The sequence below is a fragment of the Erythrolamprus reginae genome, chromosome 3, assembly GCF_031021105.1.
Source record: "Erythrolamprus reginae isolate rEryReg1 chromosome 3, rEryReg1.hap1, whole genome shotgun sequence".
In the NCBI taxonomy this organism is placed as follows: domain Eukaryota; kingdom Metazoa; phylum Chordata; class Lepidosauria; order Squamata; family Dipsadidae; genus Erythrolamprus; species Erythrolamprus reginae.
In genome coordinates, this window is record NC_091952.1 from 140,675,395 (window position 1) to 140,703,007 (window position 27,613).

Here is a 27,613-nt window from a genome sequence, read left to right on the forward strand (position 1 = left end):
TCATTCTAAATAAATTCTTTTATATGTTGCTGATTTGATTATGAGGCATAGGTTCAGGGCCTTTTCTATGATGTAATCAAAACATATACTAGTATTAAAATAAATATTTTTGCCTTTTGCAGCATCTCTTTTACATTTTCATTTTTGACTGCTGATCTTTAGTTTCCTAATACACTTAGTTTTGATTTCTTTTAAAGTAGTGATGCTCAAAAATATTTTTATATTTTTCTGTAAAATTGGGAACATATTGCCTGGTCAATACGTATAGGTATGTATGTAAATATACTATTGGACATTTTTATTGTGTGACCTATTTATTAATGCTTGCCTTTCTCTCTCCTGGCCTCGTTGTATAATTAGATATATTCCAAGAAGATTGCACAGGTTCTTATAGAGAAGAATTCTGAGCTGCAAATCCTGAATCAACAACTGATGAGCCAAATTCTTCATCAGAAAATGGAACCGTCTATTGTTCAGTTTGTACAACAAGAGGGCTCTATTGATGTAAGAGTATTTGAGTTTATGAGATAACACAATTAGACAGATAAATATCAGGCAAGCCACAAATGGCAAGAGGCAAAAGCAGTAATTTTATTATCTAGAAGTGAAGTTTGAATTGAAAGGAAAAGTGGCAAGGGTTAAAAAACCGGTAATTAAAAATAGAAATCTATATCTGAGCAAAGGTTTTGGGTACTAGTCAAAATTGTTTTCCTTCAGAATGTATGTACAATAGATGATTTGAGTTGTAATAGTTCCATCTTTGAAAAATGAGAAAAGGACTATTAGTTTCAATCAATAAAGGAAACCTTTCTAGAATAAGCTAATAAGTGGCTGGCTCATGGACTGTTGAAACAGTACATTAATTCTTTGGAAATGGCATAGGTTTATCAAAAATACACAAAACCAACTTTATGATCGAAGTTATGATTGGGGGGGGGGGGGAATGGCTTACAACTTGTTCTTGATGTTAGCAGCACCTTGGTGGTCAAGTGATCAAAATTTGGCCAGTCCACAGTTACAGCTGCTGCCAATTACTAACCTTTAGTAAAACAAGTATGCACATTTTTATTCTAAGGCACCAAGGCAAGAAGATTCTATCATGAATATCCCAGCCTTGAGAGATGACAGGAGGGATAAAGGTTGGTCCGTAAACAATTTTTGAAAAGTCTGATCTATCTGTTACATAATGTTTGTCTAAGATTACTTCACTTTCTCTTCAGATGACTTGCAAACAACTGCTAGACTTGAGAGGGAGCTTAAAAAAGCAAAAGAGGAGCTTGAATTGTTGACACAAAAAGAAAGAGAAAGCACAGTAAGTTTGAAGAATCCTGAGATATCTACAGACCACTTTTAATACATAAAAACAATTTATTACTGTATTTTCGGAGTATAAGATGCACCTTAATTTTGGGGGAGGAAAACAAAGAAAAAAGGCCTCTGCCTTCTAGCAATTTGCAAACAGTAAAAATGATATACACTGTTTGCTGTGTATTTCTGTTCATCTGAGCCTGACCCATAGAAAGAGCAAAGAATTGGAGAAATGTACATTATGACAGTATGTTAATCCCAGAAAGTTTTCTTAAATGTAATCACACTTATTCATCCCAATGATTTAAATAGAACTACTCCAAACATGACTAAGTCAGGGTTTAACTCAGCTGCCTTATGTTAATACTGATACTTAATATTAAAACAGGACATTTCAGATTATACTTTTACAGATCTTTATAAATGATTTGGCTTTCTGGAATTATTCTCTGCCATTTATTTATTTTAAAAGCTTCTTCATTTTGTTAAGTTGTCTAGAGCAATAATAAAGCAAAATATTTTAAACAATCAATCAGCTGAGTGTCGGTAGGCAGATAATCTGTGCTTGTGCTAATCAGGCTCTGCTGCTGTTCACTGCAAAGAGGTAAATTGCTGCAAGGAGGTAAATTAAATCTGAGGGTGGCTGGGTGGGGCTACAATCAGTGTATAAGATACACCCAGGTTTTCACCCTCGTTTGGGGGGGGGGTAAAAAGATGTGTCTTATATTCTAAAAAATACAGTAGTTGTAAAGGTAATCCTCAAGATATGACTGTAATTACAGTTGTCCCTTACAGTCACAAGTGATGATGTGTCAGCTGCTTCAGTCGGAATTTAAGAAAAATAAAACTCAAAGTCCATTTTGACCTTCAAAAGTGAATCTATCAAAAATCAGAACTAAAAGCAATGAAAGTGAAGCGAAGACTGACAAAAAGGCGCGATACAGGCACATATCAAAGTAACCCATTTGACCCCCCTTTGAAGAATAGCCAATCCCTAGTGTCCATAGCTGTTAGGTGGATGCATCTTTCCAACCACGTCAGACTTATGGAATGCAACTTCTAACTGTCTCCTCCTGGTCACCTGCTTTCAAGGAAAATGAAAGCTATCCCACTCTGTATGAGGAAAACTAAACTTAACAGGGCCTCCTGAAATCTTCCCCACCCAAAAAACCCCCCATTTCTCATGGCAACCGAAGTGTAGTAGGAGTGTAGAAACATAGCATGTAGAACCACAGCGAGGTTGACATGATGATGGCTGTTAAAATAAATGATATCACTTAATGACACTCAAATCCTGCTCTCTCTGATGCAGCTGTTCAATGAATACATTGGTCATTAAGCAAAAGACAGGTGCCTTAGGAGGTGAGGGAATCCCTGGGAGGCCTAGTGCAGGCCACTGTTCCCCGTAAGCTGTGCGCTTGCGCGTGTGCGTGCCCCAAAATACCCCCGCGTGCCCTTTTCGGGCGGGCGGGGGCAGGGAGGTGCGGCAGTAGGAGGAAAGGGAGCCGCGGCCTCCCCTGCCTCTCCACGGTGCCTCCGGCCAAACGCACCCCTGACTTCTCGGCCTTGCCCCCCACCCGCCCGATCCTCCCCTTCTCCTCCTCCACCGCCACCTGCCTTGGGGCACGACTTCTGCCGCGGCGGTGGCAGCTGTGCTGCCAGCCAGCCAGGGGGCTGCGAGAGAGGGCTTTCTCTGTGCGCTTCGGGAATGCCCGCCCCGCCCCTCTCGCAGCCCCTTCGCTGGGAGCGCTTTCGTCCCAGACTTCCAGCAAGGGGGCTGCAGTAGAGGCAGGGCAGGCGTTCCTGAAGTGCTCGGAGAAAGTGCTCTTGCAGCCCCCTCGCCGTCGGTGCCTCCGTTCCGGAGCTCCGCCTTACAGCTGATCACCCTGCCGCCGCCCCACGGCTACTACCGCTGCTGAGAGAAAGAGAGAAAAGGGGGGGAGAGAGAGATAGCAAGAGAGAGAATAGAAAGAAAGCAATAGAGAGAGAGAAAGAAAACAAGAGAGAAAGAGAGAGAAATGAAAGGGGGAGAGAGAGATAGCAAGAGAGAAGAGAAAGAAAGCAAGAGATAGAAAGAAAGAGTGAGAGAGAAAGAAAGCAATATAGAGAGAGAAAGAGAGAGAGGGGGGGGAGAGAGAAAGAGAGAGAAATGACTCTTGATTTAAAGCATATGGTAAAAAGCACCCAAATAATAACAGAGAAAAAAACCCAGCCATTTGTGTGTGTGTGTGTGTGTGTGTGTGTGCGTGAACTCTTGAACCATTTCCAATAGCTCACATCTAATTGGAAATGGTTCAAGAGTTCACACACACACACACACACAAGGGGGGAGGAGACAGGGATGGAAAAAGAGAAGATAATAATAGTAATAGATTTTGGTTTTGTTTTATTATTAATTTCTTTTAATAAAAAAAGAAGGGAATTTTTTTGTTATTTATTTATTTGTTTATTTTTCTATGCCGCCCAGTCCCAAAGGGACTGTCGCTCAGACACTATACTTTTCCGCCCACACCGAAAAAAAATTAGAGGAAACATTGGTGCAGGCCATGTGCAAGTTATATGGGTGCTGCAGCATGAGCCCAGGAAGGTCAGAGAAAGAAGCTGTAGCTACCTCAGTCTGGCCCAGCAGCACAATAAAAAGGCCTCTTGCCCAGAAAGTAGAAAATGCCTGGGAAGGTTCCACAGTGGGATATGAAGCAGTCCTCCTCCTAGAACGAAACACCAGGGAAATGTTTGACTTTATGTGGGTAGAGGGGGGCTGCTTCTCATCCTTTAGTGTACATGACTTTGGGGGCATTGCAGTGGCCATACATTTGAAACTGGGTCAACTTTTAACTTCAACTTTTAACTTCATTTAACCTCACTTCTAGGAAGTGGCTTTATTCATACTTTGGTTTTAATGTTCCATAGACATAAATGATTTTGTTTTTTACGGAGCACTTTCTTTAAGCCAGTTTCTCCTTCTTTTATGAGACCCATAGAATAATGCAATTTGTAGCTCAATTTTTAGCTTGGCAAAATTAGTCTTTACTACCTAACACCTATTCTTCCAATCAAAGGAAGATAGCTCTGTAGGAAAGATGATTGTGCCAAATGGTTGGTCTATCACTATCAAAAGGTTTTGGGATTTCTGGGTACAAAATTATCTCCATTTGTTTTCTCCCATCTCAACCCCATAGCTGAAACTCTCTGCTCTTAAGTCTGTGGTGGCTTCCAAAGAGGAGGAGCTTCAAGTTCAGTCTTCTGATATTGAATCTCTTACTAGAAGTAACCAGATCAAAGAGGAACTAATTAAGGTCAGATTGCTTACAAAAATATTTTCAATTTTGTCTTTCTGCACTTTTTATGGTATTTGTAATAGTGAGCAAATTGTATTGGTTTCCTGTTTCTTCATCTTTGTTCCAGAAAGTTGAAAATTTACATTTTAATATCAATATATTTGTTCTGTCTGGGTCCCCCCAGACGCCAACACCAACCAAAAAGAGTATCCAGACACACTGGTAAAAAGCAAAGGCAGTTTATATACTGGAAAGCAAACACAGGTAACAAAAACTGTTCTTACAGACAGGAACACGATGAAGCTTCACAGAGGTTTCACGAAGGCCAGGTAATAAAACAGGATTCTTGCTGGCAAAAACAACACTGGAGATAATAAAACCCACACCTCCCCCAAGTCTTTCAGCCTTCTAGGCCACAAGCCAAGATCAGAGACGCCAAGAATCGAAGCAAGGTCACAGGACTCCCAGTTGATAACTCTCCACAAGACTGTAAGGGTGGGCCTGCCTTTTCAACCCTGCTGAGGAGAACCACACCCAAACCCAGCTGTTGCCAATTCAGGGATGGAAATACCTTTCTAATTGGCCCCTTCTTTGAGCTGCAAGTCTCTGCCTCATGTCTATTATAGCCTGTGCGTCTTCATCCAATGAATCCAGGCTACTAGCTGGGGAGAGGCCCCCCCCCGGGGGTCTCAGGCTGCTCTCCCTCCTCCTCTTCCTGACGTTCCTCTCCCCCGTCTGCCTGGTCCTCCCCCTCCTGGTCACTGTCCTCCTCCTCTGGGCATGGATCCGGCAGAGCTCCAGCCGGTCCCTGAGGAGCCTCAGGCTGAATCACAACAATATTATATATAGTTATAAGCAGTATGATTTTTAATATAAAACAGACCTTTTGTTTTGTCTTTAATCTCAGACCTATGATAGACTTTTCATTTGAAAGCTGTTTCTTTGAAAATTAATCATATCATTAAAGTTTTGTTGTTGTTTTCCTGTCAAGATGCAAGTTCCATAACACTGAGTTTCTTTCTTTAATTCTCCAGGATATATTCTTGTTCTTTTTCAGGATTTGCAGATGCAATTGATTGACCCTGAAGAAATACCAGCAGTTGAACGACTTACTCAAGAAGTTTTGAAGCTTCAAGAAAAAGTAGAAAAAATGGAAGCACAGGGACAGGAAGCCATAGGAAACAAGAGGCAGCAGGTATGATTTAACCCTGCTGTTCTGCTCAAAAACACATCCTAAAGTTCTGTTCCCAGGTCTATTTGACCCGGACCCAAAATTGTTCATTTTAGGTACTTATATTTGGTCTTTTTGAAAGCTTTTTTCACTTGGAAATTAGTTTGAACATTTCTGCACACAATGAAATGAAAATTGAACTGAAAAAATGGATGCTTATTGGTTTAATTTGCTCATAAAAGGCCCCCCACCCATGCTTATACTCAAATAGGCTTATACTCAATTAGGCTATGGTATTATATTCAAAAATAAACCAGTAAGCATCAATTTTTTCAGTTCATTTATATTTTTCTTATGATCAGGAATGTTCAATTTTATATATCGAACCTTTTGGGGGGAAATCCCTTGGAGATTTGTAGCCAAAAAAAATATAAACTGACACGAAATGCTCAAAAATGGGGGCGGGGGATTTTTGATCAAAATAAACCAATAAGCATCAATTTATTCAGTTCAATTTTCATTTCATTGTGTGCAGAAATGTTCAGACTACCTTCCAAGTGAAAAAAACCTTTCAAATTGACCAAACATAAGCACCTCAAATGAAGAATTTTTGGTCCGGGTCAGGCTGACCCAGGAACAGAACTTTAGGAACTTTTTTTTTCAGCAAGAAAGAAGCCCCCCACCCCTCAAAAAAATTCTCATAGAGAGAACCCCTGAAATGATGCAAAGTCATGAAATTTCAAGTTTCAAATATGCAGGGAAATTTTTTTACAGGGGTTCAAACTTTGATTTCGGGTCTCACAGCACGGTTAAAAGGTGTCATATGATGAATTCAAGCTAGCATGACTTAAGCTTCTCTCATACCTTTGTTCAAAGGAAATTGGATTCTCCCATGCCTCCTGGAAGGAGAGTCCAGCATGGGTTTAGCTCAAGTCTTATTGGTAGGACTGAGTTTCAAATTAACATAAATATATAATAATTAGGTACCGCCCCCTTGCTGCCCCAAGTATCCAGTTTTAAAAAACTCAGTCGAGGTTAAGGACATGAGTTTTTTCTCTCCCTTTAGGTTGAGTATTTAATGTAATGTAATGTTAAATAAATTCGTGATTTGAACCTTGTAATTTTTCCCTTTTGTCTTTGAACAGGTTCGTGTGTTCTGATGGGGTCTCTGCCCTCCGCGGGCACCACCCCCACCTTTCTCCTTTTGGGGCCTCTTCTCTCCGCGGGTACTGCCCACCGAGGAGCAACTGGGCTAATTGCTATTGTAATATTGTGACCTGAGGGTCCAATAAGCCCAATCACCCCAGATGGGGGTGTCCGTCCCTCCCCATTGTCGGGGGCGGCGGAAGCCTCAGACGCCGGGAATAAAAGCCGCGGCGGCCATTAGCCGCCGAACAGCTGATTGAGTGCTCACGAACGGCGGGCAACAGACGGAGGCTTGACGAGCCGCAGGGATCGGATGGCGGCGAAATAGCTGTTCCCGGTCGGGATAAAAGCCGCGGTGGCCATTACAGCTGATTGAGAGCTCGCGATCGGCGAGCAACAAACAGAGGCTTGGTGAGCCGCAGAAAGTCGAATTGCGGCGAAAGGAGGGTTTCCCGGTCCTTGGCAAATGCCGGTGTGGTCGCCCTATGAGGCAATTCTCTTCTACGTGCCTCACGCCGCCATGTTTGTTTTGGCTATATGCCAGTAGCGCGAACGGCATTAATTGCCGTTTAATTTGGCGCGAACTGGGCAGCTGGCCAGGTTGTGTAGGACTATAAGATCTGCCCAGAGACAGTTGACAGGGTCACGTGGTCGGCTGACAGCCAATCAGAATCCGTTTTAGCTGTCAAGCCTGCCTGCATGTCTTTACATACGAGTGAGAGCCTTCTATTACTGTTTACTGTCTTGAGGTGCCTTGTTTTTTTGGTGAATTAATCGTGAGTACGCTGCCCCATATTAATATAGAATATGGCAGACCAACTTGTCAGTGGGGAGGAGCAGGCCCAGCCAGTTCAAACACCAGTCAAAGGGAAGGATAAGGCCAGCAAGCCTAGGAGTAAGTCCTCCCAATCGAGCTCCTCTCTTCGTGAGGCTGAGAGGAAGATCAAGGCCCTGGAGCAGCGTTTGGAGGCGGCCTTGTCCCCCCCCATCGTAGGTGGACTGTCTATAGGCCCTTTCCAGCCTCTTCCTCCATCTGCTTTTTCACCTGCCATTTCCATGGGACTCCAGGGCACCGCAACGGAGAGGGACTGGTCCCCTGACAGGCAGGCCCCCCCTCCATTGCCATCAACCGCAGCGAGGCCTGAGAGGCCTTCATCTTCTCATAGCCAGGCACTGCCTCAGGTGGAGTTTCAGGCACCAAGTTATGTTCCTTCATCTACCTTCACTCCCACGGCAGCGGGTCTCAGAGACCTTGCAGATGCTTGGCAGGCCTTGGCACCTACTCTGCAGGACATTGTGGCCAATGCATATACGCAGGGCATTGCTGCAGCAACACAACGAACCAATGTCTTCCCATCTCAGCCTGTCCAGCCCAGAGACATCTGGTCAGCACCGCCCCCTACTGGGTTGGACTCTATGTCAGTTGACCACACTAACTTTGAGGACGACAGTGACCACGGAGATGGCCTGTCGGATGACGAATTCGCTGTTCCGGAGCAGCCAGCAGTGGCGGACCTTTTTAAACCCTCCTTGTTTAGGGTTTTATTGCACAAGGCAAAGCAAGCCTTAGATGTGCCAGGAGCAACACCACTAGTGGAGCCATCAGACGGGCCACGCACTTCGGCAGCTTTATGTAAGGAGCACGCCAAGGAATCGGACAAGGTTCCTGCACTGGAGATTTTTCTCGAGAATGTCAAGCGCCCGTGGCAACATCCGGCGGCGGCGCAAGGGCCTTCCAACCTGGAGCGCAGGTTTTATACCTGCTCCAGTTTCCCCCTGTGGACAAACCAGTGGCCACATTGGTCTCCCGCGCGGTTATACCTTCAGAGACGGCTGACAATTTAAAACCGGATGAAAGGAGAGCGGAGACACTTCTCAAGAAGACTCACCAGATGGCCGCTTGGGCTCTTCGAGCAGCTTCCACCGCCTCCTTCTTCAGTCGGGCGTCCATTATGTGGATCCAGGAGGTTCAGGCGAGGCTGGGTCCTGACGAGACTCGATTGCGACAGGACTTGAATAAGCTCCTCGCAACGGCGGAATTCACCACGGATGCCACCCTGCATGCCGCAAAATTTGCCTCCAGGGCTATGGCTTCCACCATCTCGTCTAGGCGCCTGCTTTGGCTAAGAAACTGGCAGGTGGATGCCAAGTCGAAGTGGACTTTGTCTTCGGCCCCCTTTGAGGGCACAAAATTGTTTGGGGAGGCTCTAGATCCTGTCCTGGTGGAGGATAAGGATAAGAGGAAAGTCCTCCCAAGGTCTTTTCGTCGCCAGGACCGAAGGACTGGTCCGTACTCCCGTAGGCAGTCCTTTCGGTGGGACTCGTGGTCCGCCACTTCTCAGCAGGCCAGACCTTACTCACAGGGTGCCTTCTCCACATCCTATAGGAATGACAGACCGTATTCCCGGGAACGGGGCAGAGGCTTTTCCCAAACCAGACGACCGTTCCGGGGATACCAACAACGGAACGCCAGACGTGCCAAGTGACTGCCTGGACGGCATTCCTTTGGGGGGCAGGCTACAACAGTTCATCAAGAGATGGCGCACTACTATTTCAGACCCCTGGGCCTTAGCCACTATCTCTCAAGGACTAAAGATCGAATTTATACTCAACCCTCCACACCATTTTACCACCTGCCCTATCACCAGAGACTTCGAAAGGAGGTCTCTTTTGGATCAGGAAATTCTCTACCTTTTACAGATCCAAGCGATCGAACCCGTTCAAGACAGTTCCAAAGGTACGGGATTCTATTCCAAGGTGTTCCTTGTACCCAAGGCTTCCGGGGGTTGCAGGCTCATCTTGAACCTCAAACGTCTGAACCAGTATATTCTGTACCGTCGGTTCAAGATGGCCTCCCTCCGCTCCATCCTGAACTCTGTTCGAGCAGGGGACCTTCTTACTTCAGTGGATTTAAAGGAGGCCTACCTGCATATCCCCATACACCCGAACCATCGGCAATTCCTTCGATTCTGTCTACACGACGTCCATTACCAGTACAGGGCAATGCCCTTTGGCCTGTCATCGGCCCCACGTACCTTTACGAAGATACTGGATGCACTGCTGGCCGATTTGCGGTCCCGACCAATCCGAATTCTCGCATATTTGGACGACATCTTGCTTCTGTCTCCAACCCGCCAGAGGGCGCACGAGGACTTACAAAACACGATGTTTTGTCTACAACATCACGGCTTTACCATCAACATGCCAAAAAGCCATTTGATTCCTGCCACCAGACTCATTCACCTGGGTGCGGTGATAGACACGGTCTCTCAGAGAGTATATCTATCTCCGGAGCGACAGCACCGCATCTGCTCTCTCGTAGATGGCCTTCATCGGAAACGAAAGGTTCCACTGTCCTTTCTGTCCAAGGTGCTCGGGACCCTGGTATCCTGTGTGGACATTGTCCCTTGGGCCCGTTACCATTATCGACTGCTTCAGTGGACCTTGCTTCCATTCCAACGTCGAAGATTAAGCCATACCCACCGTCTAACCTTCGTGAGACGCAAGTTGCAACTCTCCCTGCGCTGGTGGAGATCTCCAGCACTGCGGCAGGGCACTCCCTTCGGGCCATGCCACCATACGATCCTCACCACGGACGCCAGTCTGTCGGGGTGGGGCGCTCACATCCATTCCCAGGTGGCTCAAGGCTTCTGGAGCCCCCAGGAACTATGCCCAATCAACATCAATTTCTTGGAACTGAGAGCGGTCCGCTTGGCCTTGCTGGCCTTTGCCACCTTACTGGAAGGTCAGCACGTCCTCGTACGTACGGACAACGTAGCAACCAGGGCGCATTTAAACCACCAGGGTGGAACACGCTCTCTCAGGTTGATGGAAGAGACGGTCCTCCTCTTCGACTGGGCGGAGACTCATCTTTCCTCTCTCCACGCAGAGCACATTGCGGGGGAGGACAACAAACAGGCAGATTGGCTCAGCCGCCAGGAACTGGATCCGACGGAGTGGCGGCTCGATCCGGGTCTGTTTCACGAAGTCTCGCGCCGGTTCGGAGTACCGGTGGTGGACCTATTTGCCACACCCCAGAATACCCAGCTCCCGAGGTTTTACTCCCGTTTTCCATCTCCGGGAGCCGAAGGAACCAATGCACTACATCTACAGTGGCCCAAGGCTCTACTCTACGCTTTTCCTCCGATCCCGCTTATTCCATCGGTGATAAGGAAGATTCTGACGGAGGAGGCGGAGGTACTCTTATTAGCGCCTCATTGGCCTCGGAGACCTTGGTTTGCGGACCTCCGGGAACTGTCCATCTCCCCGCCGTGGAGGATACCGGACGACCGGATATCCCTCAGCCAGGGGTTCGTGTACCATCCGGAACCCCAATGGTTCCATCTAACCGCATGGCATTTGAAGGGGACAGGTTGAGGAGCTGTCTTCTTCCCGAGAATGTCATCGCAACTATTCAGGCGGCTCGACGACCTTCCACCGTCCGAATTTATCAGGCAACTTGGGCAGCCTTCCATTCTTTCTGCATTGATAGGAACCTTCGACCAGAGGATTCCTCAGTCATCCCTGTCTTGGAGTTCTTGCAGAAGGGTTTGGAGAAAGGTCTGGCGCCTAACACACTAAAGCGCCAGGTCGCAGCGCTTGCCACCATTATAAAGCGGGACGATGGGGGACCTTTAACTTATCACCCTTGGATTAGGGATTTTCTTAGAGGGGCTACCAACACGCACCCTCCTCCTGTTCGTCGTTTTCCCACATGGGATCTGACTTTGGTCCTTCAGGCCCTCACAGGGCCTCCCTTCGAACCGTTAAGGACTATTTCATTGCGTTATCTCTCATTCAAAACGGCCTTCTTGGTGGCAGTCACCTCGGCAAGGCGGGTGTCCGAACTGTCCGCACTGTCGGTGAGATCAGACTTGTGTCATTTTTATCCGGACAGAGTTTGTTTGCGCCTGGACCCCACCTTTCTCCCAAAGATCAACACTCATTTTCACAGAGCTTTAGAGTTGGTGCTACCGGATTTCTGTGCTCGTGGTACTCACCCCTTAGAACTCAAGTGGCACAAGATAGACGTACGCAGAGCATTGAAACTTTACATCAGGCGTACCGGCAGTTTACGCAAAACTGAGGCTTTGTTTGTGTCATTTAGTTCTAGCAAACTGGGCCTCAAGGTATCCTCCAATACCATTAGCCAATGGGTGAGACTGTGTATCGTTGAAGCATACAAGGCGAGTGCAAGGACTCCGCCGACTGGCATACAGGCTCATTCGACAAGGAGTGCGGCTTCCTCGGCGGCTTGGGCGTCACAGGCACCCCTTGAGGATATCTGCAGAGCCGCGGCGTGGAGTTCACCCACAACATTTATTCGGCATTACAAGTTGGATACTTTCGCTTCTGCTGAAGCTGCCTTTGGCAGACGTGTACTCCAGAGGGTGTGCGGGGAGGTACCACCCATGGTTCATACTCTCCCTCCCTGAAACTTTAAACCTTGGGTATATCCCATGCTGGACTCTCCTTCCAGGAGGCATGGGAGAAGAACCGTTGTACCTACCTGAACGGTCTTCTCGATGCCCTGGAAGGAGAGTCCATACCCTCCCGAAGAACCATGGGAGTGCTGGTTTGTTTGATACTAGTGTTTTATTATGTTTATTATGGTTGTTAATAAAGTTGATTATTTTTACATCTTTTCGTTTTTTAAAACTGGATACTTGGGGCAGCAAGGGGGCGGTACCTAATTATTATATATTTATGTTAATTTGAAACTCAGTCCTACCAATAAGACTTGAGCTAAACCCATGCTGGACTCTCCTTCCAGGGCATCGAGAAGACCGTTCAGGTAGGTACAACGGTTCTTCTATGTGTTGTGTTATTATTTTTACAGTATTGCTTAGATATTCAGAGAGCCACTTTGGTATAGCAGGGAAATCAGGCTAGAGATTGAGTGATTCCTACTTTAAGCACAAAATCAGATGGGTGACTCTGGAGCAGTCCCTCTTTCATTCCCTGGAGGAACACCATGGCAAAGCACTTTCAAAAACCAAACAAGAAAACTGCAGGCAATCACCAAAAGCCAATAGGGGACTTGTAACAAACTTATTTGTAAGCAATGCAACCTAATTTATTGCCAATTGAAGTGGACTATTCATGTTGCAGATACTGGTGATGTTGGAGGGCTTAGTAGCAGAGAAGAAGCAGCTGAATGAAACTCTGAAAGTAGAAAAACAACTCTATTGCAATTTGGTGAAGTTTCATGCTCACCCTGACAGGTGAGAAAGATAATGTATTCCCCTTTTTTAGTTGCAAAAAAAGATTGGTGTATATTTTCCTATTACTCATTGTATACCTAAAAAAGATTGTTGGTTCACAGTGATGAAAAGGATTGGGGGGAGGGTTATCTGTTTGTATGCCTACACTTTTCCACTCTTTTCTTCATCAGTACAAAAGTGACATCATTGATATAATTTGTAGGATCCATATTGTGTTCAGAACAAATTAGTACACCTTGTCCTAATCTCCTTCCTTTTGTGCTTGGCCTCACCAACTCCAGACAAGAACACATCCTTCAAGTAGAACGGGAGACGATCCAGGCACTTCGTGGACAGCTAGAAGAGGTCCTTGGAAGAAGTGAGGAGTACCTGAGCAGGCTGGAATCATTCGACAGCATAGGAGGTGGGGAACAGCAGTGTGACAATCCTACCCAAGCATGCCTGCTGAGCTCTGGCCTCCCTACTCCCTACTGCCCCTGTTGCAGAACAGAAGCTGAACTAACAGAACAAGCTTGTGTTGACATTGAAGGGGTTGATTAGTACTTGCTGGAAATGGCATTTTTTACAAGCTATGTGAGCATCATTCACATTCCTAATATGGGTCTGTCAGGAGAATGTAAATACATTTCAGTTTCTTATTCCTTTCTAGTTGCGCCCACTTTTATCCCCCCCTTCAATTTAGCTAAATAAAGATTATTCCTATCCCCATTTGGTGTTAATTGTTATGTGCCATATTTTATGTGCATACACTGGAGAGATGTGGAGAGTAGGAATAAGGTTTTGTTTTAATTTGCTGCATCTGTTTAACTGATTTGTTTTTATTCTCCCCATGTTTTTGTGTAAAAAATTCTTAAAAGTCTACAAATTGGCATAATCTTATTTTAGGGCCTCTTAAAATTTTGATGACAGTATTGTGAAGAGATTTAATACAAATTTGGCCTCAGCAGAAACAGAATATTTCATGTCTTTAGTTGCATTTTGTGAAAACTTGCAAAGGAACAATATATGTTTTACTTTATTGGTTCTCCTTGCATAAAGTGGAATCCTTGGGTTTTTTGCCAGAAAAAAGTCTCCTCTCAAATGTCAAAGTTACTGAGGTTACCTAAGTTGTGTGGCTCCATATTCATACCAACCACTTTCAGAATTTTTCTGTTAGGTGGATATAAATTTTATTTCTGTGCGTGTGTTGATTTACATAATCTTCCCTGTTTTCCAAAAGTGCTTAATGAAAAAAATATAGACCATCACTGAAATTTTAAATGAGGGAGCAGATGCAGCCATAAAGCATTCTTTCAGGAAGTTCAAGGCCATCCTATGTCCATCACCCAGGTGGAAATGGAAGGAGAAGTTGCCACGCTGGCACAACCTGAGTGGGCATCGTGACAATTTTGTGGGTGAGGCACAGGGGATGTGAACTTTCAACTGGATGGGAAGCTCAGATTCAGGTTTCTCAGTGTAGGTGCCAGTATGGCTCTGGCAATAAATTGGAACTTTAAGGAATACTTTGATTTGGACTCTGATTTACTTTGGATGCTGCCTGGAACCTTGACATTTAACCCGAATCTCTCTTAAATTCTCATCCAGCTACCCTGAGCTCAGGGTGCTGGTCAGACTACTGAGCTCCAACATCCAACCCGACAGTGGGCAGTATGAAGAGAGAAAAGAAGGAATAAAATGGAAGAGAAGGAGCAAGCTCCTAGAGAACCAGCAGAGGATGACTTAGCTGAGGGATTCCAGGTTGGCTACGATCCACCCTAGGAATTCACAGCTGCAAATGGAGGCTCGTAGGCCCCTCTCTTAGCTAGAGCAGACCTCCCAAAGTGCAGTTGAGGGTCTGAATCCCTGAAGGCCCTCTGGAGACAGGGCTGCTCTCAGCTCAAGAATGGAGACAGCAAGAAATTATGCTCACAAACGGCTCTGAAAGCGAAAGATTTCAGCCACTGTCATGCAGTCAGTCATTGATGGATCTTCCTGACCAGTTTGAACATTTAAATGTGAGTTGGACAAGCCTCCAGCCATAGCCCGAGACTCCTAGAGAGGCACCAAGACCTCCAATTGAGTGGAAATACCCCTTCTTTCCACACGGCAAGTGAAATCCTAGGGGGCCTCTCCACTGGAGTGAAACCTACTTAGACAACCCAATACCCTCCACCAAAGCCATCTTATCAGCCCAGCCAAGGGAGCCCCTACCATTGGCAGTTGGGAGGGAGGGAGTACCATCAGCAGCGTCTCCCAGGCCTGGGAGCAACGCCACCATGGCAAGCCCCACCAAGATCAGCTTTCTTCTCTCGAGTGTGGTGGGCGCAGAGCCAGTGGACCCTGGGACTGAACTTTGCATTGTGGATGGGGGCAGCATAGCAGACTACTGCGATGTCAGGTCTGGGCCTGCCCACCCCTCCACCAGTGGCCGGACTCCTCCCTGCAGATGGGACCACACAGGGCCTAGGCCAACAGAGGCAGCAGGGAGGGGGTCAAGTCAGAGGGCTCCCTTAGCAGACTGTTTCCCCACTGGCCACACCTGGACCAGCAGCTGCGCCTCAAGCCCAGGAGGCCACACCTCAGTTCTGCACCATGTTTGATGGTGACCCAAAAAAGCTGCCCTATTTTCTCCATCAGGTATGGGCCTATATCAATGAATACAGGGATTGCTACCAGACAGATAGACTGCTGATTGACAAGATAACTGAGGGCATGAATGAGGAAGAAGCAGCAGAATGGATGGCCGAGCTCCATGATGAAGCAGCTCCCGAGCTAGATGACATGGGTGACAAGGCCCAACAGGTAGATACCAAGGAACAGATCCAAAAGTTGAGACAAGCTGGGTGGCCAGTGAAGAAACTGGTATGGGAGTTTAGAAGAGCAGCCAGGGAGGTTGGGGTCTGGCCTCAATGGCTCTTGGTGCACAAGTTCTGACACGCGCTGGATCTGGAATTGAAAGAGGCTTGTAAGATCAGGGGAGTACTATACTGAGTCCAAGATTGGTATTCCACCACCATTGCTCTAAACTGTTTGGGCAGAAGCCAAAGAAAAAACCCATTGGCCAGCCACAAAGCAGTTGGGTCATAGAGTTCCACCTAAGACCGCAGCAACCCCACGCTTCGAGCCAACAAAGGGTGTAAAGTACTATCAGTGTGGTCAGGCCGGCCAACATTGCACCAGTCCCCATCCCTCGGCCGAAGTCCAGGTCACCTCCCGCTTCCAGGAATAGGGGACCAAGCCTGCCAGGATGGGGACGGCTAGTGCTGCAGTCAGAAGAGCACTCTTCCCCTCCGGATTGTTCTGTCTGGATGCCCCCAGACTTCAATACCAACTGGAAAAAGCAGCCAGACACACTGGTAAAAGCAAAAGCACTTTATAGTTTGAAAAATAAACACAGAGAAAAACTTATTCTTCCCAACAGGCAGGCTATGAGACTTCACAGCAGAGTCCTGATGGCCAGACAATACAGCAGACTTCTTGCTGGCACACCCACCACTGTAGAGAATAAGACCCACACCTTTCCCCCCCAAGGTTTCAGTATTCAAAGTCACAAACCAGAATTCCAAGACGCCAAAGATCACAGCCAGGTCCCAGGACTCCCAAAGATAATACTCCACAAGCCAGGAAGGGTGGGTCTGCCTTTCCAGAGAGCACCACACCCAAACCCAGCTGTTGCCTCTTTAGTGCTGAAAGTACCTGGCTAATTGTCCCCTTCGTTGTGTTGCTCTTCTCTGCCGGAGATCGATTATTGCTTGTGCATTTTCATCTAAGGAATCCAGGCTGCTTGCTGGGGAGAGCTCCCTCTCGGGGGACTCTGGCTGTCCTCCCTCTCCCTCAGCCTGAGATTCCTCCTCCCCGTCTGCCTGAACCTCCTGTTCCTCATCCTCCCCCTCTGAGCAGGAAGCCGGCAGAGGATCAGCCGTTCCCTGAGGGGCCTCAGACGGAATCACAACACGGATGAGGAGACTTCACCTATGGAAGAAGTGGCAACCCGTTGGAACAAAGGGGGCAGCAATGAAGATGACCAGTGATGGGTAAAGTTGTTTGTCTGTTCCTCATAAAGACAAAGATTAAAGTGCATGAAACGGGAAAGGAGGGGCAAGTAGAAGCCATAATAGATACGGGTTGCTCGTGGTGCCTAATCAGTTAGTGGTGTTAAAGCTGGGGATCCATACCAGAGCTCTAGTGAGCCCTATCTGGTTCCAACAGCTGGATGGATAGCTAATCGGGGGGGGGGGGGCAGCCACTCTCCTTACCGAGCCCATAGAGTTAAGGATGATGTAGCATTGTGAAAGTATTCATTTCATAATAGTTCCCAAGCAATATTCCCTCTAATTTTTTTTGGTGTGGGCGGAAAAGTACAGTGTCTGAGTGGCAGTCCCTTCAGGACTGGGTGGCACAGAAGTCTAAAAAATAAATAAATAAATATTCATGCCTCGGCACCTGATTTTTTTCCACAGATGTCACCTAAGACAACTTATTGTGTAATTATTTGGGGCTCGGTGCTGGGGCATAATAAGGTCCCTTCCCACTATGTTATTCTGTTATTTTATATTTCAATTAATATCATTATCCTCTTATAAATCCAGATAGGCCATTATGCCTACTCCTCCTTCTTATACATTCTTAAAGAAACAAAAAACCCTTATACAAAGTTTTCCTAATTAGGAAAAAAAAAATTCCCTTCTTTTTTATTAAAAGAAATTAATAATAAAACAAAACCAAAATCTATTACTATTAAAACTAAAACAACCAGCAAAAACAAAAACACAACTATTAATAAATCCATGCTTTAAAATCTCAATTTCTTAAATATTTATCATAGTATTATAGTCATCCAATAATACTATGAAAATCTATCTGAACACCAATGCATCAATTAATACTGTATATTTCCATATTTACTTTTCTATAATTTCATTCAATATTTTCAAGCTCAATTAATTTTCAGGACTTAGCATTTACTATTATTAACTTTAATCAATCTTCTACATTCCCAAGTATATTTTAAATTCATAATGCAAAGTCATAAAATCATACATACATATCATAAACCCCTCATTTATCCTATGTATCTTCCATTAATTTTACGTATGTAATTCTATATAGTTCTAAAATTCTAATCCAATTTTACAAATTAATACTGCCTAATATTAAACAATATCTAAATATATATTTTACCATCTGTTATGCCGGGCTTCATGTTACGAGCCCCAATTAAGTCAGAAATGTAAATTCAAACGCACACGCTGTTGTAAAGTAAATCAGAGAGTCGGTTTATCAAAACAAAAGTATTGTACGCACGCACTTTAAACAGCCAAAGTGGTGCTCTCCCACAAACCCCAAGCCCCAAAATGTACTTAATTGTGAAATATCCCAAAAGTCTTTGTAAATCATGAAACAGCCCAAATCAAACAACACTCATCCCTCTCCAAAAGGATAATCTCCCTGCATGCTCTCAGCGACACTGGCAATTTATCAGCAGCCCCATTAGCCTAATTGCCGCAGCCACAGGTGTTCTCCCTTATCTTCTATAATACTTGCGCAGTTGTTCCCTTCTCGTCATAAACCTGTGCCTGCAAGCATCTATTAATCCATCTTCCTCTGAGTCTGATGATGACTCACTAATAGGGAAATTAGCTACTGGGCTGCCTGCCTTACCATCCAATTCTGCTTCACTCCCAGAGTCTGACACAGAATCTTCACTGTCCGAAGCTGTTGGCAGTAAAACCAGTCTCTGTGAACTTGAGGATTCTCCCAAACCAACATCCACAGTCCTCGGAGCAGGAGCTGGCCCAGAGCCAACCACAACACCATCCCCCTGGAAGGCCCCTCCCCTGAATACTGTGCAAGGGACGGGGCTTGTGTGGAAACTGCACATGAAATGCCTGAATGAGCATGGGAGCATCCATCAGTGTGGCCTCCACCCAAGAGCAATCATCTGGCTCTCCCTCAACCCATTGCACTAAATACTGGAAGCAATCGTCCAACCAACCTGAGTCCCGAATGGCGTGAATCATGACGTTGGGCAGGTGATTCTGAACATGGTGCAGGCAGAATGGGTACACTAGGACGGAGTGGGCAGGCAGAACAGGGACCAATAAGGAACGATGAAACACCAGATGAATTTGCATGTTGGCAGGCAGGGTTAGACAATACGCCACAGGATTGATGACCTGCTCAATGGGGAAAGGGCCCATGAACCATGGATCTAACTTTCGACGGGGCAAATTCGAGGCGATGTACTTTGTGGACAGCCACACCTGATCTCCGATAGCCAATGGGGGGACGTCTCGCCGGGACCAATCAGCAAACTGCTTGTAATCCTCCTTGGCCTCAAGCTGATATCGTTTCACCATCTCATGCACCACCTGAAATTCCAAGAGAAATTCCTCTGCCGCTGGGACTGGGGAATCTAACAGGGTTAGTGGAAAGAACCGAGGATGGAACCCATAATTGGCATAGAAGGGCATGATTCTTATCGATGTATGACGGGAGTTATTGAAAGCAAATTTGGCCACAGGGAGACAGCATGAGCAGTCGCACTGCTGGTCTGACACAAAACACCGCAAGTATTGCTCAAGAATGCCGATGACCTTCTCGGTGCCACCATCGGTCTGTGTCGATGCGAGACAAACCTGCACCTGTAAAGCGGACATGAGTTCCGTCCAGAACCATGCCATGAATTGAGTCATCCGGTCCAACACCACCTGATCTGGAAGCCCATGGAGCCGGAAAATGTTCTGTAGGAATAGCTGGGCAGTGACATGAACTGTGGGCACTCAGCGGTATGGAATAAGATGTGCCATTTTAGTCAGCATGTCCACGACTACCATCACCATGGTGAACCCCGAAAGACACTGGCAAATGGGTTACAAAGTCCAGGGACACAGCTTCACAGGGGCTCGTGGGTGTTGGCAATGGCTTTAACAACCCTGGTGGGGGCCCTGTAGCAAATTTGGCCACACGACAATGTTTATAAGTGTTGACATAGGATTGTACATCATGATGAAGCCGCAGACATCAGAACGTTCTAAGTCCAATGTCTTGAACAATCCAAAATGACCAGCGGCAGGATTGTCATGACATTGTGACATGATTAAACCATGAAGCGGCCCTGCTGGTACATACAACTGCCCCTGGTACTGGAGCAGTCCATCCGTAAATGTCCAGGGAGAATTGAGCCCCATCTCCCACACCCTCTGTGCCACAAAACCATCTCCCCGCCGCATCTCTTGAATTCAGCACCACAAATCGACGGGGTCCTGGGTGGCAGCCAAGCTTCCATGGGCAGGATAGTTTGTAATGGGGCTGGTTCTTTGGGATGCATGAACTGAGATTTTCGAGATAAAGCATCTGCTCGAGGGTTTTCATAACTTGACGTGTACCGGATCTGAAAGTTGAACCATGCAAAGAAAAACGACCAAAGTATCTGTCGTTGGTTCAACTTTTGAGCTGTTTGCAGAAACTCCAGGTTCCAGTGATCCGTCCGGACCTCCACCTGGTGCCGAGCTCCTTTGAGATGATGCCTCCACGTCTTGAACGCAGACTTGACAGCCAACAATTCTTTCTCCCAAATCATGTAATTCCATTCTGAGGCCATGAGCTTGCGGGAGTGGTAGGCGCACGGGAACAGAGTGCCACCATCTGGACGGGCCTGAAGAAGTACAGCACCAATGGCAACATCAGAAACATCAGTCTCCACGACAAACGGCCGACGCAGGTCTGGTTGCTGCAGCAGGGGTTCCTTCATAAAAGCATCCTTAAAAGCTACAAAGGCCTGCTGCTCAACCTCACACCATTGAAACAGCACGTGCTTCTGCAACAGATGGGTGAGGGGCACAGTCAGGGTGGCAAAACCTGGGATGAATGTACGGTAATAATTTGCAAACCCCAACAATTTCTGCACATCCTTCACCCCCCACAGGGGTTGCCACATTTTGAGAGCTGACACCTTGCCCAAGCCCATGGCTATGGCCCCTGGAGAAATGACATGCCACAGAAATTCAATGGTGGTCTCCAACTTGGCATATAACCTCTGCTCACACAAACGGTGCAGAACCCGGCACAAATGCCACAAATGACTGGACTGTGACGGGGAGTACACAAGAATGTCGTCAAGTTAAATGAACACAAAATGGTTAGCATATCCCTGAACAAATCGTTCATCAGGTGCTGGAAGACTGCCGGGGCATTGGTGAGACCGAAGGGCATAATGGTGTACTCAAAATGCTCGTGCCTGGTGCCGAACGCTTTTTTCATTCATCCCCAGGTTGTATCCACACCAAATTATATGCACTCCGTAGATCGATCTTGGAAAACACCTTGGCAGCTCGAAAACCTTCCATTAACTCGAGAATCAAAGGCAACGGGTACCAGTTGCGCACCGTGATGGCATTCAGGCGTTGGTAATCACAGTCCCCAGTCTTTTAGTTGACAAACAAAATGGGTGCAGACAGAGGTAAGGTCGAGGGCCTGATGAACCCATTAGCAGGATTCTTTTCAATGAAGTCCTTGAGGGCCACTAGTTCGGTTCAGATATGGAATACAGCTGACCGGCAGGAAGCTTGGCATCAGGAAAGAGTTCAATGGCACAATCATATGCCGATGCGTTGGCAGCCGATCCGCCTCCTTTTTATCGAAGACATCGGCGAATTCAGTGAGGCACTCAGGTAAAACAGCCCCGGGGATCCCGGGCCCTTGAGCGGCACAAACATGATGGTGATGGTCCACACACTGCAAACTTGAAAATGTGACCACGTTCTGGGACCACACTACATGAGGATCGTGCGCACATAGCCCAGACAATCCCCAAACTACAGGAAAATGGAGGCCTCGGGTGACGTAGAACTGGAGAACCTCCTCTTGGGTCCAAATGACCATAGTCACCGGCAAGGTCTGGAACCGGATGGGCCCAGACAACAAAACCTGCCCATCAATGGTCTGCACAGTTAGCGGAGGAGCCACAGGACAATGGCAAAGAATGTCTCTGTGCAAAAGCCTTGTCCAAGAAGTTCGTGGTGGCCCCTGAATCCACGAGGGCAAGAGCCGTGAGATGCTGGGTACGACGGCCCACATGGAGTTGTACTGCAAGCGTTAAGTGTCAGTACGAGCCGAGGTCATCAGCCAAAAAGGCCGGAAAGGTTGAATACTGGCCCGACCTAGCGTTGCCACCAAGCCGGGCTCCCCTGATTTCCTGACAGAGCCTCTGGCTGAGAGGCCAGGGTCACAGGAACTGACACCAAGGAATCAGGAACTGTGGTTGGAACATGGGGTGCAGACTCGGTAATCTGGCCTGGAGGAGTCAGGATGGCGGCAGTCGGTACGGGAGTTATTGGGACGGCGGCAGCAGCCATGCTCCGCCGATTGCAAGGACAGGCATTCGCAAAATGATCTGTCCCCCCACAATAATAACACAGACCTGCCGCACATTGATGAGCCCTCTCCTCAGTGGTCACGCGGGATCTGGCAAAGCTCACATCCATCGGTTCCACCAGAGATGCACGATCCGTCATACGAGGAGGCAGGGCTGGCATGAAATGGCGGGGCGTAGGAACCGGATACTGGACTGGCAAAGTTGGCACCCCACAACGCGGAGCAGGCACAGGCGTGGCACCAGAAACTCGGGGAGAGGACCGCCCAGTCCGACGCACCTCTCGGGCCAGCAGCTGGGCGTCTATGTCTAGGCAGTGCTGCTCCAACCCATCCAGGGTGCGCGGCAGGGTCTCATGAACCAGCTCATCCAACATAGCCTCGGACAAGCCGTCCTGGAATGCCTCCAATTGAGCCGGTGATGCAATTTGAATCGCTTACCTACAGATCTACAGTCAACTTTAGTGGCCTGCAGTACTGCTGTACCTGCTGCGCCACCTTGGCCAAAATTCTTAAGGACTTTCCCTATAGACAGAATAATAAACCCGGTCACTGTACAGCTTGCATTGCCAAGAATATTGGGGAAAATCCACCCAATATTCCATCACAGCTTACTAAAACCGGTGACAAGATCTGAATTAAGGCCACAAACCCTACCACCGTCTCATGCATTATGAGATGAAAAAAATCTTAGACACCCAAGTATTTAGAGGCCAATTACAATACCTCATTCATTGGAAGGGGTACCCTTTGTATGAATCCATGTGGATAAGAAATTGGAAAATGAAGACAGACAGATTAAACAATTCTATGACAAATACCCAGATAAGCTCAAGGGTCCCCGTGGGGGAGGGAGGGGTGATTAAACCAGTTAACCCCTTGTGATCTCTCTCAACTGCAGGATACTCTTTTTTCTTGAGAGGAGGCCACCTGTCAAGGCGGTGCAGAAATTGGTGATAAATCAACGGCTTGCCACACTATCTGTAGAAAGCCTGGTGTTTATGGGAACTTGGCAGGGGTGATTTTCATGAGGGAGCAGATGTAACCACAAAGCATTCTTTTGAGAAGTTCAAGGCCATCTTATGTCCACCACCCAGGCGGAAGCAGAAGGAGAAGTTGACACACTGGCACAACCTGAGTGGGCAATTTGACAAGTTGTGGGTGGGGGGCAAGGGGTGTAAAATTTCAACTGGGTGGGAAGCTCAGATTCAGGTTTCCCAGTGTAGGTGCCAGTTTGACTCCAGTAATAAATTGGAACTTTAAGGAATACTTTGACTTGGTTTGGATGCTACGTCTGATTTAGTTTGGATGCTCCCTGGTACCTTGACGATATCACCCAGAGGGTCGTTGGTTTATGGAATTCACTTTCAGAAGAGGTTGTGGCAACTGTCAGCCTTGATAGCTTCAAGGCAGGATTAGACAGATTCATGGATGCCAAGTGTATCGGTGGTTATTGAAATGGATGTCCATGTGCCACTTCTATGTTGGTTGAGGCAGGCAGGGTTCCCTTGATTACCACTTGTTGGGGGTCAGGGGAAAGGGAGGGTATTGCCTTCTCTTTCTGCTCAAGATCCCCATGGACAATTGGTGGGCCACTGTGTGACACAGAATCCTGAACTCGATGGGCTTTGGCCTGATTTAGCATGTCTCTTCTTATGTTCTTACATATGTTGTATTTTATTCAGATAGTACAGGTTTAATGTTGATAACTTATGTTCGAAAGAAACACTACCACATATACATCTTCTCCAGGAAATAATAAAGTAACATCTCCAAAATCATTTGAAATTTCTCATAATATTGTTACATACAGGTTTCAAAAATCACATTAGTGTTTCAAAATTTTATTTTTAATAAGGGCATTTTTAATCATATATTAGTTTATATTAGATTATGTTGTTTAAAAATGTTATTTCACATGAAACCTATTTGCTACTGAATATAATTAAAACTTTGTATGTGTTTTGGTATATAAAGGTTGTCAGAGTAAATAAATAACATCAAAGTTTACTCCCTGTTTCATTCATTTCATAAACAGATATCCAACATGAGATGTGTCAGTATAATTATTCCCTCATTCCCCATTCAATCAATTCAAGTATAGGAATATTAGGATTATTTATTTATTTATTTGGTTGGATTTCTATGCCACCCTTCTCCACAGACTCAGGGCTAATAGAAAGATATTCATTAAACCATCAGGATTGATTTAGTCTAGCTGATGAAAAACTCTTTCTTTCATAAACTTTAGAATACTGAAGTCTGGTAACAAGAAAAATATGCAAGGACAATCAATAAACTACCATCACTTTCCCCAGGTATGTGAAATGGAAGGTGGTTTTTCTGGGCAAAGATTGATAGTCCCAATTAGAAAGATCTGCTCTTCTCTCCCAGCTGTCCATGGAATTTGTGAGTGCACTTAAAATGGGATAATGGGAACATTTGTTACTGACTTTGAAATGGCATTAGATATAAGATATTACAGAGCCTTGGTGGTGCAGTGGTTAGAGTGCACTACTGCAAGCTACTTCTGCTGATCACCAGCTGCCAGCAGTTTGACAGATCAAATCTCAGGCTCAAGGTCCATCCTTCCAAGGTCAGTAAAATGAGGACTCAGATTGTTTGGGGCAATATGTTTACTCTCTGCAAACCACTTAGAGAGGGCTGTGAAGCAGTATATAAGTCTAAATGCTATTGCTATTTTCAGTATGTACTATCTCTTCCACAGTGACACTCCCTTCTCTGAAACACTCTGCTTTCAGGCATGCAATCTAATTGTCAGTTGGTTGATTTGGCCAGACTTGTGGCACTCTGTCCTTTGTTGCTCATCGTTATAAATTTTTAACATGAAATTCACTAATGTGTGATGGAGATGATCAGTGATTTGGCTTTGAAATGCTTACAACTTTAAAGTAGAAAGTCCATAGGTAAAGAGGTGTCCTCTGATTTGTTCTGCTTATGAAAGCACCTGGATGGCCAATGCCCAGACATTTTGATGTAATCCTGTAAAGGACAATTATTGTATTAGTACTATTCAGAAAGGTATACCAGCTCACTAGCATGTCTTTATGCATACAAAAATATTCCAAATCTTTGAAGTGCTGTAACAAAAATATTCAGTGATAAATTACTAAAGGTGGATGAAAGACCAGAGAAAAATAGTCATTGTTTCAAACCAGAAGACCTACTTAGATGGAAAGATTTTTGTTAATGTATGAGCCAAGTAATCCTTGTTTACAAGGTGATGCACACACAGAAATGTTTAGACTGAGATTAAATTACTCAGACACACAGAGATATACTAACTTGAATTAAAGTTCACTTTGAGAAATAACATATTAAGATAAACAGTCTAAAGTCATACACATAATAAGCCAGAATAACAATCCCAATATCACCAAGTACATAGTCTTTCTTACCAGTTGTCTTTGTCATAATCAGTAAACAAAGATACCAAGCCTAAACACATTTTAACTATAATATATAACTACAATCCAGAGAGATTGCAGAGAAAATGCAGAGCAAACTTAACAGTGAGTAGCCATTAACAATGAGTAGCCAGACAAAGAGAAACAAAGTCTCCAGAGATATAAGCAATGAATTCTAGCTCCATCTTGAGGCAGTCTGCAACACATCAGCAAATCAGACATAGCTCTGTTTATATCACATATTGTTGGTTTTTATATTGCCAACCCAACTGTTTTGGACAGAGTCCTAACAATTTTTGCTATTTTGTTGTTATTTATGCAGTAATGCATGCTCTGACCTATTTCTATCTGCAAGCATGATATTTGGTTGGAATTTGATCAAATAACATACCCTTACCTCCCCCCCCCTACCCAATTTATCTTCTGCCATGCTATTAGAACTGGAAGGGAAATTGTGAAATGAAGTAGGCATTGGGGTGCGAAATGGGGCTTATTGGCTTCAGAGTACTGAATTACAGAGTGAAATCTGGTCTTTAGTTAACTGAACTTGCAAGAAATATTATACGTGTGCTAAAGTGCTTGCTCTTTTATACATGCATTTAAGTGATTCTTAAGTACTATAAACTTGGAGTCAAAACTATACAGTCATTAATTGCATTATAAATTTAGAAAGATTCTGTGGTTGAGTGTCTGGCATCTTATTGTACACGCCCAAATAATTATCTTTGAATGCAGGAAGTTGGGGGGGGGGGTTCACTTTCACATTTGCTTTTATTTATTTCTACTTGATTTGTATCCATCCACTCCAAAGAATTCCTGGTGTCGTTCCCTCCAACTTCTGTGAACTAGAATATAGAACAACAGGATTGCAAGAGACCTTGGAGGATTTCTAGTCAAACCCCCATCTTGAATAAGATACTTTATACCATTCCAGACAAATTGCTGTTTAATCTCTTGAAAATCTCTAGTGATAGTACCCACAGTTTCTAAAAAGACATTCCACTAATTAATTGTTTTCTCAATAAATTTCTCCTTATTTCAAGCTTGAATCTTGGTTTTTTGGTTGGTTGGTTGGTTGGTTGGTTGATTGATTGATTGATTGATTGGATTTATATGCCACCCACCCTTCGTACTTCTTCTCCTGCCTTGAAAAGCTTTGGAGAATAGTTCAACCTTTTGAACTATTTGTGAGAGCTTGTCAAATACCTCTAGTTCTTCTTGTCATATTAGTTAGATATACCTAATTCCCTCCATTCTTCATAAGGTTTAGCTTCCAGCCCCCTTAACATTGCTGCTCTTCTCTGCACTCTTTCTAATGTTTTAACATCAATTTTGTATTGAAGTAATCAGAATAGGATGCAGTACTCCCAAGTATGGTTTCATTATTGCAGTATAAAAAGAACTAACACTTCATGTTATTTTGATTTTATCACTCTGTTGGTGCAGCCTAGAACTGAATTGACTTTTTTGGCCACTGAAGCACACTGCTGGGTCATACTTAAGTAGTGATCCACTAGGACACCTAGATCCCTCTTGCAGGTGCTATTTTTGAGCCAAGTACAGTGATACCTCGTTTTATGAACTTAATTGGTTCCGGGACGAGGTTTGTAAGGTGAAAAGTTTGTAAGACGAAACAATGTTTCCCATAGGAATCAATGGAAAAGCGATTAATGCGTGCAAGCCAAAACTCACCCCTTTTGCCAGCCG

At 45.4% G+C, this 27,613-nt stretch overlaps 1 protein-coding gene across 8 annotated transcripts in view; it reads left to right on the forward strand.

The window, feature by feature from the left end:
• The window catches only part of PDE4DIP (phosphodiesterase 4D interacting protein), a 490,445-nt gene that overhangs the window by 233,861 nt on the left and 228,971 nt on the right, over positions 1 to 27,613 (forward strand). For all 8 annotated transcript variants that reach the window (XM_070746854.1, XM_070746855.1, XM_070746856.1 and 5 more), the window contains 7 exons: positions 361 to 504; positions 1,076 to 1,139; positions 1,221 to 1,312; positions 4,488 to 4,604; positions 5,644 to 5,781; positions 13,015 to 13,127; positions 13,409 to 13,530. In XM_070746854.1, the coding sequence (XP_070602955.1) occupies positions 361 to 504; positions 1,076 to 1,139; positions 1,221 to 1,312; positions 4,488 to 4,604; positions 5,644 to 5,781; positions 13,015 to 13,127; positions 13,409 to 13,530 (790 nt within the window). The remainder of the gene's footprint in view (positions 1 to 360; positions 505 to 1,075; positions 1,140 to 1,220; positions 1,313 to 4,487; positions 4,605 to 5,643; positions 5,782 to 13,014; positions 13,128 to 13,408; positions 13,531 to 27,613) is intronic.